General features: G+C 38.1%; 2 protein-coding genes across 14 annotated transcripts; both read right to left on the bottom strand.

The window, feature by feature from the left end:
* Positions 1–2,824: 2,824 nt before the first annotated feature.
* On the bottom strand, positions 2,825–4,160 carry LOC125475416. 2 transcript variants are annotated; one of them, XM_048580150.1, is made up of 2 exons: positions 3,899–4,160; positions 2,825–3,728 (listed from the first exon to the last, which is right to left on the bottom strand). In XM_048580150.1, the coding sequence occupies exons 1-2, from the start codon at positions 3,922–3,924 to the stop codon at positions 3,188–3,190; spliced, it is 567 nt and encodes a 188-aa protein (XP_048436107.1). In that variant the 5' UTR covers positions 3,925–4,160; the 3' UTR covers positions 2,825–3,187. The 2 variants fall into 2 exon arrangements, with proteins under 2 accessions (XP_048436107.1, XP_048436106.1); XM_048580149.1 differs by having other exon boundaries at positions 2,825–3,737; positions 3,899–4,156.
* Positions 4,161–4,215: 55 nt separating this feature from the next.
* Positions 4,216–13,706, bottom strand: LOC125475415 (sister chromatid cohesion protein PDS5 homolog C-like). Of its 12 annotated transcripts, none has more exons than XM_048580145.1 (12): positions 13,374–13,706; positions 11,395–11,598; positions 11,074–11,255; positions 9,539–9,665; positions 9,221–9,418; positions 7,337–8,404; positions 7,118–7,207; positions 6,178–6,251; positions 5,317–5,361; positions 5,086–5,137; positions 4,736–4,816; positions 4,216–4,625 (listed from the first exon to the last, which is right to left on the bottom strand). In XM_048580145.1, the coding sequence occupies exons 1-12, from the start codon at positions 13,476–13,478 to the stop codon at positions 4,578–4,580; spliced, it is 2,274 nt and encodes a 757-aa protein (XP_048436102.1). In that variant the 5' UTR covers positions 13,479–13,706; the 3' UTR covers positions 4,216–4,577. The 12 variants fall into 12 exon arrangements, 3 of the variants coding, with proteins under 3 accessions (XP_048436102.1, XP_048436103.1, XP_048436104.1); XM_048580146.1 differs by having other exon boundaries at positions 4,217–4,625; positions 7,337–8,383; positions 13,374–13,705; XR_007256802.1 differs by adding an exon at positions 5,589–5,772 and having other exon boundaries at positions 4,609–4,625; positions 5,086–5,495; positions 13,374–13,705.
* Between the last annotated feature and the right edge of the window lie 5,003 nt (positions 13,707–18,709).

The following is an 18,709-nucleotide window of genomic DNA, read 5'->3' as shown; positions in this document are numbered from 1 at the left end:
GAATTTGGGTGAAACATATTCTCTCACTTTCTACATAGAGGCCGGCCACTTAGGGGAGGAACATCTAGCAATCTATTCTTCCCTAAGTCATCCATTTCATCTTCACACTACATCTTTGGTGTGGAGACTTAGAGACACCAAACCTTTGGTGTTTTGGAGAACAAATCCTCAAATCCTCAAAGAAGAAAAGAAGCACTAAAAGGGAGGAAATCACAAGGAAGATCCAAGGAGCAAGGAGGTGACTTGAAGGCCCTCCACTTGGGTGAATCCCTTGTGCAATCAAGGATGAGCTTCAAGGGTAAAGAATCTCTAAATTCTTATTCTCTTTAATATTGTTAAAGAGTCTTATGGTTCATCATATACTAGGCTTTGAAAGTCATGGGTTTTATGAATTGTTTTTGGATGCATGCCTACTTTAATTTGTTAATAGTTTGCCTATGTATTCAAATGTTCTTTACATGTTCTTAGCTAGGACATAAATTTTCCTTCACTCGGGCCTGCTTGCCTTGGGCATAGGCCCATGTAGGCTGGAGTGGCATTAGGCACTGTTGCCTTGGGCCTGCAGCCGCCTAGTTTTGGGCCTGCTTCTCCTAGGCTTGCTAGGGCCTAACATTTTGGGCTGCTTAGAAAAAAACATTGGGCTTGTGCCTGGTGGTGCTGGCCTGGGTCTGTTGCTGCGAAGTGGCGCAAACCTAGGCTTGCTGCTACATGGCTGCCTGCTCACCGTAGGCATAGGGCTCGCCAAAGGCTGCGATGGATGGTTGCTGTTGTGGTGGCTGCCACGATGGTGCCCCGTGAGGGTGGTGCCACTCTACTAGCCATTGTGTTAAGCCTCGTGGATCATCTTAGTGGGGCTATGCTTCAATCTCCATTGCTTGGTCCAAATCCTTGAACGTAGGAAGTTCCGTTCGTTGTGGTTTCTGAATTTCTAGTCATTGTACTTTTATTTTATGCTTATTCAAAGAACTTTATAAAAAAATAAAATAAAATAAAATAAAAATTCTAGGAATAAGAACGTACAAAAAATCTAGAAATGAACGAAAAATGGGAAACTTTGAATGCGAGAGTTTTCTTCAAGCGTGTGAATCAAACTCTCAATGAAAGTACCAATTTCTGGAGGAAAATTTCCACCCTTATGCACCCATCATGAATTTAGGGGGGCAGGGGCGGAGGCTTTGGCCGAAGAATCTCCGATGCCAAAGTTAGAATTTGAGAAAGAGTGTTTAGGATTTTTTGGGGAGAGAATGGCCTAGCATTTTAGTGGGAAACATGGCTATTTATAGAGGAGTGACCGGCCCTATTTGGAGAATAGGGGCCGGCCATATATGGTCAAATTGTGAGTGTAATTGCAAAATATTATGTGAAATAATATCTTGCAATTAACTTGGCAATTAATCCCAAATTGAATAGGAAAATTGAGAGTTGCATTTTGAGTGAGGATTTGCTGAGGAGTGATGAGAGGGTTTTGAATAAATACCATTTTGATCACCTTTGACTCTTCCTTGATTGAGCCGTTATTGTCTGTTGCATGCGCATGGGAATTCTAGTATGCCTCGAGAGTAATTTTGTCCTTTTAACCCAAATGTACACGTGTCACCACCATAATTTTCTTGATTATTTTTTGCTCCACACATGATACATTTTTATGACTCGGGGTTGTTTTTGATTGAAAAGGCTATCATTTGATTGTTATCGTTGTTTGTAATCATTCAACAAGGATCTAAAAAATAAACACATCATGAGACCACATTACAAGGTATCCCCCAATAAATTTGGTACAATTACTATTATTATTATTATTATTATTATTTTGAACAAACAATATTATCTACACTTAAGGAAAGGGGTGGGCTTAGCTTCACAATGGGTTAGCAATAATGTGGTTCCAAATCGCCTTTGGTGAGAATAACATAAAACCTCTCATTTACAAGTGAAGAGGAATATCACTAGACCGTAGTACTAAGGGGCTATGTTTAGCCCCGTCTGGAGTTATAACCCTGTAAGAAATTATTTTCAAATAAACAGTGTCATGCCATATTTATATATCATCTCCAACTGAATAGGCTATTTTTTAGCTCCCTCAATAATTTATTATTTTTAAGTTTGTTCTTTATTGGTTAATTGAATTAAACTACCATATTAAAATAAGTTTATCTAGACATTTTGAGCTTCACTTGTCGCTAATTCAATAAGGCTATCCAGACATATTTTGAGTGCCATTTGAAAAAATATTGAAAATTTTAAATTTAAATTATTAGAAGACGTAAGAGAGGGGTGTATATGAAGAGTGTTTGAGATGAATAGAATGTGTAAAGAATTGGATTAAAATGAGGTAAGATAGTATGAAATGGTGGAAAAAGATGTGAGAAATAGTGTACAAATAGCTTAGGTATTTATAAGAAAAAAAAAATTAGAATTTTTTTTTTTTTTTTTAATTTCATCCTAAAAACAAAAACAAACCCCGCCAAGCTGTTAGGTGGGTTCAAGATACCTAGCCCGATAGCCAAAAGGCTCTAATTTCGCTTGATGAGATCCACTTAGTTTTCAGGCAGCTCTCCACTGGAGTTGGATTTTGTAAAAAAGGGGCTAAAAATTGGCCCAAGGCCTAAGTTGCACAATGAACTTTATTTTTTTCTGATCCGCTTTATTGAGCAATGAAATAAAAGGGCAACCACAAAAAATGAACGAAATTCTTACATAGAACTGAGGGAGTGAGTGAGTGTGTGTTGGAGTGAGAGAGGGCAGAGGAATACCTGGTAGGATGGTACTAGAAAAATGAACCGAGATAATGCCAAATGCTGAGTAGGGTTTAAGCCCAGACAAATAAATAAAAAACACCATACAGTCCTGCATTTTACTTTGAATCGGACCAACCATCCAGTCCAAGGTAATGCCATGCACCCTTGGATTGGATATGAAATCATACAATACTCATGTTTGAAGTAAAAAGCCATAATATGTGATGGGAATGCACCACCTAAGTGAGAGCGAACAGCCCTTTTGCCACAGTTAGTATATTACTTCATATTAAACCTACATCAAAGGCAAAACCCCACTGGGTGCATGTCACTGTCTCTACAAAAGAAACATAACAGAGACTGACCGACGCTTTCAGTACTAGAGCTAAAATCACGCACTTTTGAGCCTGCCCATCAATCACTACCTGCATCTCTATACACAGTTTACTCTAACTAACGTTAAGTGATCTTGCATTCTCTGCACCCTTGCCCAATTCCATTAGTTCTTTGAAGCATTCCCTACCAGAAGGTTCAATATCAACTTTGGGACTCTCTCCCTTTGATAAGGTCATAGTCACAGGTGTCAGCTGTGCAGCCAATTCACCAGCAGATATTTGGCCATTATCCTTCAATTCGTCATTTTCCTTGGCTTGATCGCCCACACTTTCATCAATAACTTTATGCTCACCTTCTGTGGCGGAGTCAATACCAGCATTCATATCGGCCTCCAATTCACCAACAGAAATTTGGCCATTGTCCTTTAATCCGTCGTTTTCCTTTGCCTTATCATCCTCACGTTCAATAACTTTATGCTCGCCTGCTGTGGCAGAGTCAATACCAGTCTTCATATCCGCCTCCAATTTACCAGCAGATATTTGGTCATCATCCATCAATCTGTCACTTTCCTTGGCTTGATCACCGTCATCAATAATTTTATTCCCACCTAGTACAGAACAGTCTGCAGATTTACTTCCAGCTGAGTCTCCACGTCTAGATATCCTTCAAACAAAGTTTCAGTTCAAGACCAATAGAAAATAACAGTTCATTACAATATGAAAGCAACCAACCCACTCCGCAAGCTTCTTAATTGGATGTTCATGTGGCATCCTCAAAGCAGATCTAAGAGTAGGTGAAAGAGGAAGAAAGTACACAAATCCAACCTTTTTGAGGGCAGACCAGCGTGCATTTGTTTTGATGGCTCTGATTTTGGCTTCCGTTTTCTCTTTTGTGGGGATCTGATAAAAAAGCACAACCAAATGATAAATAAGATGATTAAGATCAGAGAGGCATGCACATGGAAGCGGCCAAAGTGTGCTAGGCGAGGCAATTAGGATATCAACCATTCGGTAGTGTAAAGACTTTGACTGTATAGAATTAAAGTTGTGGTTAATTTGTTTTTCCATTGCTAGAGTACTTTTTAAAAGCCTATTGCCTTGATCCTTTGGTTTGAACATTCTACTCTTTAAGTAGTGCATTATTAGGTTAACCACTAAAAGAAAGCTCAAACGGAAACAAATTTTACACCGAAAATATATTCAAAATTCTAGCAATTACGGGAGCTCATTACTGTCATGTTATTGTGACAAATATTCAAGATAACCTTTTTCCATGTAGTCGTGCAAAATGCAAAGAACATCGAATGTTTGTCCAGAACATAACAAGAGAACTTCAGGAGTAATGATGACTAGAAGGATTGGTTGTGCTTCCCTTAATTCTCTAAAGTGGCCAAAAATAATCGATTTTGCAAACACCATTTAACCATAAAAGACGAACACTTGTCAGAGGCACAAACGACTAAATTTTCTATTAAGTTTACAGATATTATTTAGAGAATAAAACTTACGTATCAGAAGCAGCATCTGGTTTTAGCAGATTCTCCATTTTGACCTGTTGAAGAGAAAGAAAAATTATGCAGGATAATTCATTAGGGAATAAGTTTAACACCAATGATCAAAATATGAATAACAAAAAAGTTCAATTTAAGACACAACACATACATCTGGCAAACCATCTCCAATCAGTTTCCAGCACTGCTTTTTGAGGTTCAGATTTTCTTCATCCCCATCAGTATACAACACCTGTGCAAGTAGTCAAACAAAAAACTATGCATCATGCAAAGAAAATTTTGAAAGGAACTGAAGTTATCATGGCAGATGTCAGGCTAGATGACCAGATCATGCTCCAAGTTGATGTTATGACGAATAGTCAAATACTATAAGAGGGCCAAGGAGGTCATGCCTAGAACTCAAGGACTCTAGTATTGGGAGATCTTCAGTCTAGCATTTCATCTTTGTGATACACAAAAGAAGACAGACAATATAGCATGAAGGCCATAAATCCAACTCACCAAGTGCTTCTTTTTGGCAGGGTCGTAAGAAGAAACAACACCTTCATAAAACCTGCAGAGACAGAATTTTCAGGCAAGAAAATAATCATTTGGGGCTTAAAACTCCACCGTCACAGACTTTAGTGGGGCCATATAAAAAGGGAATAGACAAATGGCATGAAGAATAAAGCATTAACCCAGGGGTGTTTTGAATCTTCTAGCAGCTTGGGAAGCCAGAAATTTCACCTATACCTTTTGAAGATCAGAACTGGAAACAAAATAACACATGAAGACCTCCTGCAAGTCATGGCCAAAATACTGACTTCTTGCGTTGGGTCAAGAGCAGAGATATGGTTTCCCCGGCAAACAATACAAATCCAAAATTCAGTGCCAAAAAATCACATTCACCATTTTTTACACCCCAAAAGGTCCTGTTGTATGACATATATCACTATATCAACCTTCTCCTTTATTCAAGAAAAAAAACCCATTCAGAATAATTTCAGTTGACAGTCCTAAATTACCATTAAAATATAATTTGCAATCCCTTTTTTCATTTTGGAAGAATCCAACATAACTTGATCCAAGCATTGTCTCATAATCCATCACTGATGCATATACTGCATTTTCAAGCCATGCCCACAATTTCACCAAAATGTAAACTGCCACCCAATTGCCTTTCTCTGTTTCCCGGACTGGGTTTCACACCTACTAAAGAGTTTACATCAATTTTTATCTTATGTTAACTGTAAATTCATCTTGTATAAAATTTCACAGCTGAGCCCTCACATGGTTCTGCAAAAGCCTAACTAGAGTATTTATAAAACTAAAAACAAAATGGCGAGTTCCCTCTTGAGCTAAGCATACCCAATTATAATATGCACAAGCATAATTCATCAGTGTCTACCCAAATCCACTAAATGTCATGGATCCTTATAATTATAGCAAAATATTCTTGGATACGCAATGTTTCCAAGTCCTAAAGGCACTACTGATCAATAAAAACTATCAAACATAGAAACATGAAAACCACTGACGGTATAAGATGCAAGTAAATATTGACTAATTACAAATATATCATGTCATTTTTATCATCAATTCTGCAATACTCACTTTTTATCCTGTGGCCACCAAACCTTTATTCTTCTGTCAACCAACCGTTCACCAAGATCAGGCATTTGAGAGGCCTAGATTGGAAAAGTTAAATTTACAATAATTAAAAACAAAAAATTATAAAATATATCAGTAAATGAATAGATGAACGAGGATACATGTTAACTTTGGAGGATACCCAAGTTCAAAAAGTACACCATGGTCCCAAATCCAATGTGAGCTCCTTAAGATATTAAATCTCCAGTTGAAAATTGAAACCCACAGAGGCTGCCCCTACCTCACTGTTTCTGCTCTTTTAAAGGCCCATTAAAGGAGTAAGAAATGCGGAATAACAGTATAAGACGCAACACCTTATTCCAATGCATCGGCCTTGCTATTAGTTTAATACTTTCTTTATCATCAACGAAAAGAAAGCATGGATCATCAATATAGTGTCACTACTTAACTCAAATATCCCAGATTTCAGAACTTTATTGTTGGACAGAAAACCACTAATCCATTATTGTTGGACTGAATATTCGGACATACAAAGATCAAATTGAACAGAAACAGCATTTTATTTGAGAACACATTTTATGCATGGGTCATTGAGAACACCTTTTACATTTTAACCACTGAGATTTTACTCGGTTTATATCGTGTGTAATCCAATAACAGTGTTAATATTGTTCATTGCACTACTTCATCTACAAGATGATGCTAATAGGGTCATCTAGATTGAAATAATAAAGTTGGGGCCAATACAGTATACAGCCAACCTATATTACTCGGAAAATGGTCCAAAGTGATAAAGGTTAATAGTTGAGTTGAATGACCAAAGAGAAAAAAACAATAACAAAGGTATACCTTTTTTTCAAAAGAGAAAAAAATACAAGTATGATTTAGCACCAAAGCATAACTAAGTAGACTTTAAACTGGAAATGAAGTTAAGAATCCTTACCTCTTCCTTTTCAATGAAATGCTTCCTCTTGAGAACCACTTTAGGGGTTCCTTCATTATCTTTATTCATTTTTTTGGCAGACTTGGAAATCTTTTGCAAAAGTGGACAATTGCAGATGGGAGACCCGGCCAAATAATAGAAGACAAGTAAAAGTCATTACAGGTGACAACTTAAAATTTCATTATCTATTCTTTTTTGCATAATTGTCAGAGAAAGTACCTTGCTACCAGATGCTTCAGTACTCTCCTTTCTAGAAGTACCATTCCCCTTATATTTATAAATAACCTGACGGACGGATGATTGATCAGTGGTACTCTTCGTTTCTACGTCCAAAGACAAGCTTTGATGTGATTTTTTACCAGGATCAATGGGAACCTCAGATTCCTTATCTGTGACCACATTTACAGAAGAAAGAGTGCAGCCCCCATTTGTTTTTTCAGCAAGTCTAATATCTCTAAGCTGCTCCCGTAGTCTTTCTCCTATGTTAACAGTCCCCTTATATTTCTTTCTCAGCTTGGGCTTTTCTTCTTGTGGAGTTCTCTCCTCAACTTGAGCAAGCTCTTGCTTCACAGCTGAAAGGGAACTAGGATTAGCAGCATGGTCTGCTACAACTTTCTTCTTCGGCCAGCCCTTTCTGTGTTGGGATCCACCAAGAGGATTGTTCAGAACAAACCGAAAAGCCCCAATATCCCTTTCAGTTTTAGGTTGGGAACCAGGTCGCTCCCTAGCACTTTGAAGTATCAAGGGCACATCTGCTTTTACACAAAGACAATCTTTTGTACGTGAAGGATTAGACCCCCTGTAATCAGACTTACTGCTGGAAGATGGTTTCTGAGTTTTTCTCCCACAACTTATCCAAGAATGGTCATAGCCTTGTGCCGGATTCATTGAAGAATTTGGCTTCCTGCCTCTCCTTTTGGCGGCTGGGGATGGCTCAATTTCTGATTTAAGAATGTTCAGAGAGAGTGAATTGTTGGGTTGAGCATTGTCATACCCTTCCTTTGGATCCTTCAAAAAGTTTGACTTCTGGACTCTCTTCTTGAGAGCCAAGCATGGCTCAGTTGCTGATTTGACAGCTTTTGAAGAGGAGTTGTCTGGTTTAGCACTATCTCTTGAATCAATAACCTTGGAGGGTTTAGTATGATGGCAATGCCGTAATCTTGCAGTAGAATTTTTATGTCTGACGTGTTCATCCCCAGTAGAAGCAGCTACAGTCTTTTCAACTTCTCTAGGACAATAAGCACTGGGCTTAGGCCCCTCGGTCACCTGGATAATGAAGAAGTTTTCCTAGACGGGTGTAATATCAAATGAAAATGAAAAAAAGAAAGGAACAAAAGAGGAGAAGAATGGACATAACAGTAACATACATGAGCAAATCATTCAGAACTTCCTAATTCACATACAAGCACACACATGCACAAAGACTCATGTCATAAGCCAGATGAAACAACTTTCCTCCCAATAATTCTTCCTGACATGCCATGTAATTTAAGCAAAGCAATGCTATTCCAATTTCTCTAACAATCTCTACATAGAATGTAGCATAGCTAGGTACACAAAAAGAGGGGGAATTGACTTGTTATTAATTTTTCCCCGATGTCATGTTGATTTCATAAATCTGGGGTACTGGCTGGCATCTTCAATTCAGTGTAATCCTATACATCCACATTAATCTCTTATTTATTATTGTCATACAGAACATTTTTAACACTACTCAAACAGTAGACACCATTGTGCACGAAAAAGAATATGGATACTGAACACTGGGAGACAACAGGCCTTCCCATTAGAAAGAATTTGATAATATGATTACCTCACAGAGAGAGAGAGAGAGAGAGAGAGAGAGGGAGGGAGGGAGGGAGGGAAGGAGAGATTTCATTCTTCTCTTAGTTAGCAAGAGAAGTTCTGCTTTCAATTCGCCGAAAGAAAACATAAAAAAAAAAAAAAAGAAAAAATAAGGGAACAAGAGAAGAACAGAGATTCAGCAAACACAAACACAAAAACAAAAAAGAAAAAAGAAAAAAACAAACAAATCTATATGCCGGTTTGAATAACTTCCACTAAACAGGCAAGCCTGTAAACAGTATCACCAGTTTGGCTTACCAGATTCTTCGCAGAATCATTGACTTGATTATGTTTGACAGCATCAGATCCATTCTGGCACACAGAAGCCACTATTTGAGTGTAATCGTCCAAAGCGACGTCCATGGACTTCACTGCTTCCACGAGATAAGGTTTAAGCTTAGCTGAAGAATTGTCTATAACTTTCTCCCCCAATTTCCAAGAAAATGGTGAAACGGTCTGAAACAGTAACAGGCCTCTTATATAAAGAAGAATGAATTATAAAAAAAATAAATTAAAAATAAATAAAAAGAAAAGAACAAAACAAACAAAACAAGATGTAAAGGAGAAGATTATGACCTGATTTTCCTTTCTAACACTAGATAGAAGAGCTTTGAGAAGATCCACAGGAATTTCTTCACTCTCATCTAAAACCATGGTCATAATAGTTTCCATGGCTGAAAATACAGAATGCGGATGATTGAACCTTAACAGTAAGAAGGAGAAGGCATAAGTTATCATTAAAATCAATATTTGAGATGGAAGACAAGGCTTCAAGTTATCATTAAAATCAATACACACCACACACAGAGAGATTGTCTATTCTATAACTTATTGTTTATACGGATAAGTTATAAAGAAAATAATAAATTGAACCCCACAGATACAATGACTGTCTATTTTTTAACTTCGTAAACTTGCTCTCTCATTAGGACTAAACAAAGAAGACCCTGTTTATTTCCTCCACAATCATGTCTTCTGGGAAAAGATTCAGGTGAGAATACTCAGCAATATTATTTAATTTTTCTCTTTCACTTTGAAAATTTGGTGTAGATCTGCTTTGATGGTGTGGGTTTGATGTAAAAAGTAAAAATGGTTATTCTTTGTTAGCAGGTTTGGGTTGAGGGAAACAAGAAGGCTCTGGGATAAAGTTCAGTTTTGGGCTCTCTGGACTTCTGTCTCTAAGGGTTTAGGATTATTTCTTTCTCTTATATTTGGTGGGACTGAAAGTCTGTAGTGCTATAGTATTTTTAGACTGGTTTTAGGCTGGTTCTCTTTCTCTCCTGCTTTTTTCTCTTCTTTTAGTGGTCTTCTTGGCTACTTTCTTTTGCCCTTTGTTTTCTAGTCAGATGAGAGGAATAGATTCAAAATGGACCTTTGAGAGCAGAATATCAACAAGAGAAATTGTAAAGATGACGATCTGATGAGTGAAATTGTCTAAATTCATTACACAATCGAATTCTATGAATCAAGTTTTCAGTTATGTTTTTTTCTTATTCGCTCTTCTTGGAGTGCAGATGGGAAACCCTACATATCTCTGCCTCAAACTCTTAAGAATTTAAAGTATGAATAAATTTTCCAAGAAAAAGAAAGTGGATTATTCACTCTCAAATTCAGTGCACATACACTCTGAAGAAACAAACTCATCAATACTTTGTAGATGTATAAAACATACAGTTTCACTCTCGATAACTATGATTAGCTAACAGTGTTTTGAAGGAAAGTAAACCCAGTATTGAGTGAAAATTCTGCCCCACTTCAGCATAGCATGCTTGTGATACAAACATATAAAGACAAGAAACCTCTACAATTCCATTCAAACACTTGCCTAACTATTAAGAAGAAATGGAGCAGTACAGTTTTACTCATGCCATGCACAGTATAAAAATTTGTGACAACAAAATTCCTATGCTCATGATACAAACAAATTTCATATTTCAATTCAACGACAAATCACTTTCCGCACAGAACTGAGTGCAATGGTGTTCTAGGATTCATATAGCCGACCCCACTTAGGGGAATAAGGCTTTGTTGTTGTTGTAACGACAAAGCACTTTCCAGCAAAGCACCATCAGAAGTCAAAAAGTAATAAACAGCATGAATAAAGCTCTTACTGGGTTATTTTAAGGAAATGTTGGAACATCTCAATAATTAATGCACTGCAACCAAGGTCCAGCATCAGCAAGCTTGACCTAACCTTTGCAACAATGTGAAGAATGGAAACTGCCTTTCTATAAAAGGGACTGGAAACATATGAAAGCTTCTCAAAACCTGCTACAGTCAGCTGAAAGATTTCCTGTTCAACCAATAAATGAGAAATGAAGTCCTAAGAGCCCATAAAATTAAAATATAAGCATTGGAGGATGCAAGATGTAGGACTTCAAAATGATTAATGATTACTTCAGATCCTAGACAGTTTACTGGAGCTGTTATACCTTCATCCATTCATCGTTGTATGGAGGAACTGGTGCTGTTATTCTCATAAGCTCAGTAATGCAAGAAGCAACATATAGCTTCACATCCATATCTGAATGCCTAAATAGCTCATCAGAAATCAATGCCTTCATTATTGGTAGAAGTGCATCTTGCATGGATCTGAGTGGTGCTTGCTCAACATTTGACAACAAACCCTCAGCTTCCTAAAATATAAAAAGAAACAGAGGATCTCAGGTTTTCGCAATCTTTAAAGACCTAAAGAAAAAAAAAAGTGAGATATAAGCTATAGCTATGCTTAACACAGCTTGAAACATTGTGTATCACAACAGACTAGAATTTCTGATGAGTTTCAACAAAACATATTCATAGAGATAGTTTTAACGACTACGCAACTAATGAGAACAAATCATAAATAGATTTATGCATATCATCAAGACAGAATAATCAACTACTGCATTTGTAATCATCTAGTAACATCCGTGAAAGAGCAAGGTGAACAAGAGCCTGATATTTGCATCTATTATGATACTTGAACCACCACAAGAATCAGCAATATCACTACAGTAACATCCTTAGCTACGAGCCATTATCCATGAAGAAACCACTTCCATCTTCCAGTTCTCACTGGCTATTTCTTGGCCAGCATTTCCCTTTCTAGAGAAAATAGGAGTCCAAGAAATAAGCCATATGTGAGCAATATGATTTAATGCAGACGAAAATACTAAAGAGCAATACCAACTGAATGGCATTGAAGATCAACTTTATCTAATTTAAGCAAATGACAGTCCCATGCCATAGTTGTTGGAAGTTGGGGAAAAGTGTATATCGAGTTGAAAACAGGTTAAATGCCTCTCACACGCAAGCCAGTCCAAAACAGGGCAGCCTGCTGCGACTGTTTCCAGGGAGACGGCTTTCACAGCTTGAACCTGACAACCACTAGATCACATGGCCAAGCCAAATTGATGCTCTAAGATAAACACTCAATGGAGGTGAGTCTAATTACCCAAAATATGCAGGGCCTTGTGAAACTAAAGAGACAATAAAAAAATCACAGATAATCATGTCTAAGACCAGACAAACAAACAGGCTCTAACAAAGAGGAAAGATCATCAATGAGTTTAAGCCTTTGGAACTATACCCTTATCAAGTAAACTAGCAAGCCTTGCAATTGGACCTATCAATAACTCAGTATGATTTTATTTAAGCACCATGCTGAAGGTTCAAGAACCTACACCCCATGCGCGTGCGCGCACACACACACAACATCTTTTAACAAGCAACAGTATACATTCAATATCTTCTGATAAGCAACAATGCGAATCAAATATTCAAATATGAAAAATCATAGCCAACAAACAGCTCACATCTGGTTTAATGTATAATTGTCAAGCCATTCAACACATACACACACATCACCTTTTAATAAGCAACAGTATACATCAAAACATTTAAAAATCGTATGCCAGGAAATTGCTCACAATCGGTCATAAATTCATAATCCATAAGCTAATCAGCTAATTAAACATTATATGCAAAAATTGGGAAATAAAAGTCATCTGTTCATTTAAAACACAATACTGACTGGAGCAAACAATCATCAACAAGAAACCGAAACAACATTAAAAGGCCAGACTTTTTGGTAAAAATTCGGCAAAAATAAGCCCCCATTTAAGCCCGACTCCAAAGAATTCAGAAAATGATGATCAACCCATCTCAAGCCATCACTCATTTGTATTCTAATGTTTTCAATTAGCACAAAAGAGACCCAAATACACACACAGAAACCAACAACACACCAACAATCACTAATTCAACAAAATGATGATCAACCCACTTCAGCATTTCGGTGAATTCATCAAACCGAACAAAGAAAATGAGCTCAGTAAACATGCATATGAACATATATGTGTGTATCTATCTGTGTGTTTGTCTAAACAATAAAATACAACACAGAGAGAGGGTCTCAGGGCGGCATTACGCCAAGGATTTTGAGAAGCTCGTCGGTAGCAAAAGGAGGGTTGAGGAGAGTATTTCCAGCCTCCTTGAGCTGCTGCTCCACCTCTTTCTCAGAGGAACAAGACATTGCGACAACAACCCAGAATTACAGCGGAAGCTGAAAGACCATTAATCTATATCTCCCCAAAAACGATAAGGAGACAAAGATACCAACTCAGAAAACAAACAGCCAAGTTTTAGGGATTTAAGCCCATGTGTTCGGGCATGCAAACACAAGGTACAAATGGGGGCTGTTCCGCTACACTCTCTCTCTCTCTCTCTCTCTCTCTCTCTCTCTCTCTCTCTCTCTCTCTAGTTTACTGTACTGGGTATTTTTTGGGTATTGCCTCTCACGCCATCTGAATGTGCATATTGGCGCTTTAATGCTCGTTCTTTGATTGCTGGCCTAAAGTAAAAGAGTGCCATTTTTGGCCAAATTACAACTTTGCCCTTGTAATGTTTGAATTTGGAGGGGCAATGGTGGATGATAATTTGCTTGTATTGCATGGGCTACTAAAATTCTTGTAGCACCAATTTTAGGTGAAATAAGTCGCATGCTATATGCTACACATCGAATTTCAACGATCCGGATCGTCTATTTTTTAAGAGTGTCCATTATTATAGAAAAATAATTTATTCAGAGACAGAAACCTCTACCGCTACCAGTTTCATAACAATCAGAGAGAAAAGCATTTCTAGTTAGCAGGCAGAGTTTAAAGTTGTATAATTTGATAATTTTTTAATTTATGTCAAAAATAGTATTTGGATGACCAATTTGGTAGAATGCGTATAACAACACATGCCAAATTATTATTACTATTAATCTCACTACGCCCACTAATGCACACGAGAAAGGTAATTTTTTAATCACGAGAGCTAAGTGCAATTTATAAATTTTTATTCGATTTTAGACATTGATATGTCAACATTATGCAAAAGTATTCTCCAAATGGTTATCGCAATCACCATGTTTGGCTAGAACGACAACAAATTCATAAAAATGACAACTCTTAATCCCTATTCAGCCAAGTTACACAATGATATCATTCTTTGTCAATTTGATTTTTTATTCTCTACCTTCTTGTCATCTTAGGGTGTGTTTGTTTGGACTCACTTCTTTTATTGGACTGGATTGGACTAATTATTAATCTAATCGCGTGTTTGTTAGGCAGCTAGATTATGTTTAATGGGATTACCCACGACTCACTCAAACTCAACCCCTCGCTAGAAGTTCTTAGCAAAACCCCCACCCCCCCCCCCACCCCCCCCCCCCCCCGAAAAAAAAAAATCACAAGAAGAGCATCTCCAAATGAGATGTCAAAAAGTCCACATCAGCAATAGCGTTAAAAAAAAGAGCCAACAATGGTGTTTTCCAACCGAAATGTTAATTCCTAAGTAGCATGACATGGAATGGCAACAGAGGGAGTTTGACACACCCCGACCCAGAAAGTCCAATTGGACCCTGAATCGAGCTGTGCTGACCGACACCTGGAAGGTGACGAAGCCATAAAATGTGATAGAGTGTAGAAAAAAGTGAATAAATTTGAATCTAAAAGTGTCAAAGTACCAGAGTGCGCTATGAGTGGGAGCGAACCCATATCACACGCGATGTCAAAGCATAGGTAAGGTACAGTAGTGCGGGTAAGAATCATACCCTCACAATTATCCATCAATACTAAGATTCGCCACAGATTCTTGTCGATACAAACTCAGTAGCTAAAACCTGGAGGGCACCAAACAGAAGGTGTGAGTAAACAATAAAACCAAACTTCCCAAAGTTATTACCTCTCTAAAAGTAATGCCCCTAATTGTAAAACCCGTATCGTTTTCCATAAGACAGTACAACATATATACATATATCCAAACCATACTCAGAAATGACCAAAACCACGGTTTGCCATCAACTCCACCATACATTAATAAGTAGGTCAAATGAACTAAATCAATACAAAGTGATATATCAGTCAGAGTCATCTAAAATGACGTGTACAACTTATCCATATCTCATCAATCATGGCTAGCATATAAGTCGGAGTCACCTATAGTGACCTGTACGACTTATCCATATCTCATCAATCCTGGCTAGCCAATAGCTCAATAAGTATACCTGCACACGAGTCGGAACCACCTAAAGTGGTATGTACGACAGGACTGGTTGTAAATAAATACGCTCAAGTGCTACGATCACGTGAAGACTGGGCGAATAATTGCGAGTCACCTACGAGTCGGAACCACCTAAAGTGGTCTGTACGACAGGACTGTGCACCTACCTTGAATCCAAGGTGAACGTAAGGTGTGGGAAGTGAACATCACGTGAAGGACTGTGCCCTGGTCACGGGCGGGAGCACTAACACCGGGGTGCAGGTTTATGAGCTATACTATGTCTCAACACAATCGTACTCACTACCATCACTAACATCAACATATACTCACCTGAAGCTTACTTGGGTGTCCTGCGTCCACCTTTGCACTTGAAAGCATTCCCAATAATTATATGCAAGTAGTATACATATGGATATACCATGATGCAATCTAAAACTCAACCATGTTGTAGCATTTTCAATTATAAACACTACGGTGTGAAATGTACAATCAATAACGCTTTACTCCCGAACTACTTATTTTCAAGGATAATTATCCATAATAACCCAATTAACACTAATTAACTAACTAATTCACAAAACTAAAACTTGTCTTTATCAATTTCCTTCGCATTACTCAATTTCCCAAATAAGGCTTTTGTCTCAAATATTTTATGGCTGCATCTAACCTCTCGTTAGACTGCCTACGTACCCTAGACAGGGATCAAGCCATTCGTAGTTCATATTGGTACTTCAAGCATTCACAATAATTATATATGAAAGTAATATGCCTAATCAATTTAAAAGTGTCGATAGAACTCTCAACAATATGTACGATAAAAAGGAAAATATGCACTCACCTGGAGTCCACGCTATGATTCTCTAGCGCACGCATCTAGGCGTCCTGAATGATTGGTCCCTGTGACCAATTATCAAATCACATCTCAGAACTCTTATCCGTAGAATATGTAATTCACATAAAACACAACCTCAACGACATTCTAAAATAGTTTGAGACCCATTGTCCACAAGTTAACCGTCGATCAAAGATCGACGGTAGGGTTTACAAACCTGTATAACTTGACCCGGAAGATCCGCATATCAGATTTCCAATCCACAACTCCCAACGATCCAAAATATGTTTCTACAATAACATATTAAAATTTCATTACGATCCAACGGTCAGATCTCCGCCAATTGCCTAAAACAAGTGGCCGTGAACATTTATTTTACTAACTTACAAATCCAATTCAGGAAGATCCGTAAGTCGGATTCCCGATCCATAAATTCCTGTGATCTTTAAATATTACGTATTATAATGTCTCCAGTTTTGGTGACGATCCAACGGTCAGATCATCGATTCACATTTTTATCAAGTAACGTATCGTAACGAATTTAGGTTCCAACTATCAACCTACGTCATTCAAATGACAAAACTGAATTCAAGACATTTAACATAGCCTAAAAATAGCATTGGCGGCCCACTGGCCACGCGCCGCCGCAGGTGGCGGTCGGCCTCCCCGACTCGCCGGAAAATCCAACTATTTCCAAAAATTCTCAAACTTCACAGAAATGAAGATCTCAGTGAGTGGAGCAACTTTCATACCTGCCACGAAGTCCAAAAGTGGACGGAAGATGGTCAATTTTGCCCACAAAGCCGATGGGTGCCTAAAACTTCCCGACGTCGATTCGTCGTCCACGGTGGTCCAATGGGGTCAAGGTTGGTTGGGTTTTGTTCCTGGGTTGATGGGCTACAAAGCCCAAGTGGTGGCATCGGCCATCGCTTTGCCGATTTGCCGGAAAATCGAAAAGGGTGGCCGGAGCACCATTGATTTTCGTCAACTTTCGTGGCCTCAAACCGCCTCATACCATGGTTAATCAAGGTGGTTCTTGGGTGGGTTTTGTAGAGGGGAATGAGAGCTTCAAGATGGTGGTGGTGGCATCGAAAAACTCGACCGGAGTTGGCCGGAATCGGCCTTGGAAAATGGATGGTCGTGCATGTCGGGTCACGGTTTTGGGGAAGCTTTCCCATTTTTTTTTTTTTTTCTCTTCTTTTCTTCTTTCTTTTTGATTGGCTGCCAACTTTACTTCTTCTTTCCTCCCTCCATTTTCTGATTGGGCTTCCCCCACAAAGTGGGGATTTAATTTAAATAAACATTAAACTTTGAATAACCAATTTCGAACGTCCGTAACTATACCGTTATAATCCGGACTCGCAAACGGCTTTCGCCTCTGCGTTCACATCCACGAGTATTATGAGAATATGTTAAAAGAATAAGCCATACGTCTCTCTAGACGATGCTCAACATAAGTCAAAGCCCTTGCCTCTAGGGCAATTTAGTAAATTCACGCTTTTAAAATAAAATAAAAACGTAAAATTTGGAACAGGTTGTCACAATCTACCCACCTTAAGAAAATTTCGTCCTCGAAATTTAAAATCATCAGTCCAAAGTAGAATACTCAAAATTAAAGAGATATATGTATGTAAATACATGCACGAGGAAGACACAAAGTGATAGCGACTCCATAAAAGAGGATGACATTCCGTCATGATCGGAGTGTAGTGACTCTTCTTTCATGCCTCCAAATTCCTACTATCCTCCCATAAACGTGTTCAAAGCGTAACGCACTTCGAAATTAAGTATGTAATAGTTTTGGGTCAAGCCCAAACAACAATTAACGAATTAAATAAGTAAGCACAAATATTAACGTAGAATAATCTACTTGTTTACTTGCTTAACAACCCAACGAATAAGTTATTAATATTACGGTCTGCACCCCGCAAAACCGACAATTCACTGTTGTCTTGATAAGCAAGTAACAATTCCCGATGGTGCAATATTACCATCTTGCCCCTCAATGGGAAATACACATACCAACCTCCATCGTACTCATTCACTACCTTCTGAGGCAACATCGTCAATAACATAAATTTTCTACATCACAATCTCAATCAAATATTTGTTCGCAATAATTTGCTGTAAATCACAAGCTGCACATACAATATTTGTATTATATCTCGAAAGATACCATACTCCTAAACAGGAATGTAACCGTAGTTACCCATAATTCTAACAAAAGTATGCGTCCATTAAATATGCGATGTGCGTAAAATCTCCATACATCAACTCCAATGATACCATAGTTAACCCAAAATTGTAACCGTGGTTACAAGTGACTAGAATAGAGATAAGGATATACTGCAACCGTGCTAATGGTGGGACAAATAAGATGCAAC

The sequence above is a fragment of a genome, unplaced genomic scaffold (genome assembly GCF_019419815.1).
Source record: "Pyrus x bretschneideri cultivar Hongxiangsu unplaced genomic scaffold, Pyrus_bretschneideri_v1 Contig149, whole genome shotgun sequence".
Classification (NCBI taxonomy): Eukaryota; Viridiplantae; Streptophyta; class Magnoliopsida; order Rosales; family Rosaceae; genus Pyrus; species Pyrus x bretschneideri.
This window is presented reverse-complemented; position numbering and strand designations above follow the sequence as displayed.

Coding starts and splice junctions, on each gene's coding strand:
- LOC125475415 (XM_048580145.1), bottom strand. CDS start 13,478: ATGTCTTGTTCCTCTGAGAAAGAGGTGGAGCAGCAGCTCAAGGAGGCT. Junction 5,138..5,316: donor CCAGTTCTGATCTTCAAAAG/GTATAGGTGAAA, acceptor CTGTCTCTGCAG/GTTTTATGAAGGTGTTGTTT. Junction 4,626..4,735: donor TTGGAGATGGTTTGCCAGAT/GTATGTGTTGTG, acceptor TCTCTTCAACAG/GTCAAAATGGAGAATCTGCT.
- LOC125475416 (XM_048580149.1), bottom strand. CDS start 3,924: ATGCACGCTGGTCTGCCCTCAAAAAG. Junction 3,738..3,898: donor GCTGGTCTGCCCTCAAAAAG/GTTGGATTTGTG, acceptor CTTTGTTTGAAG/GATATCTAGACGTGGAGACT.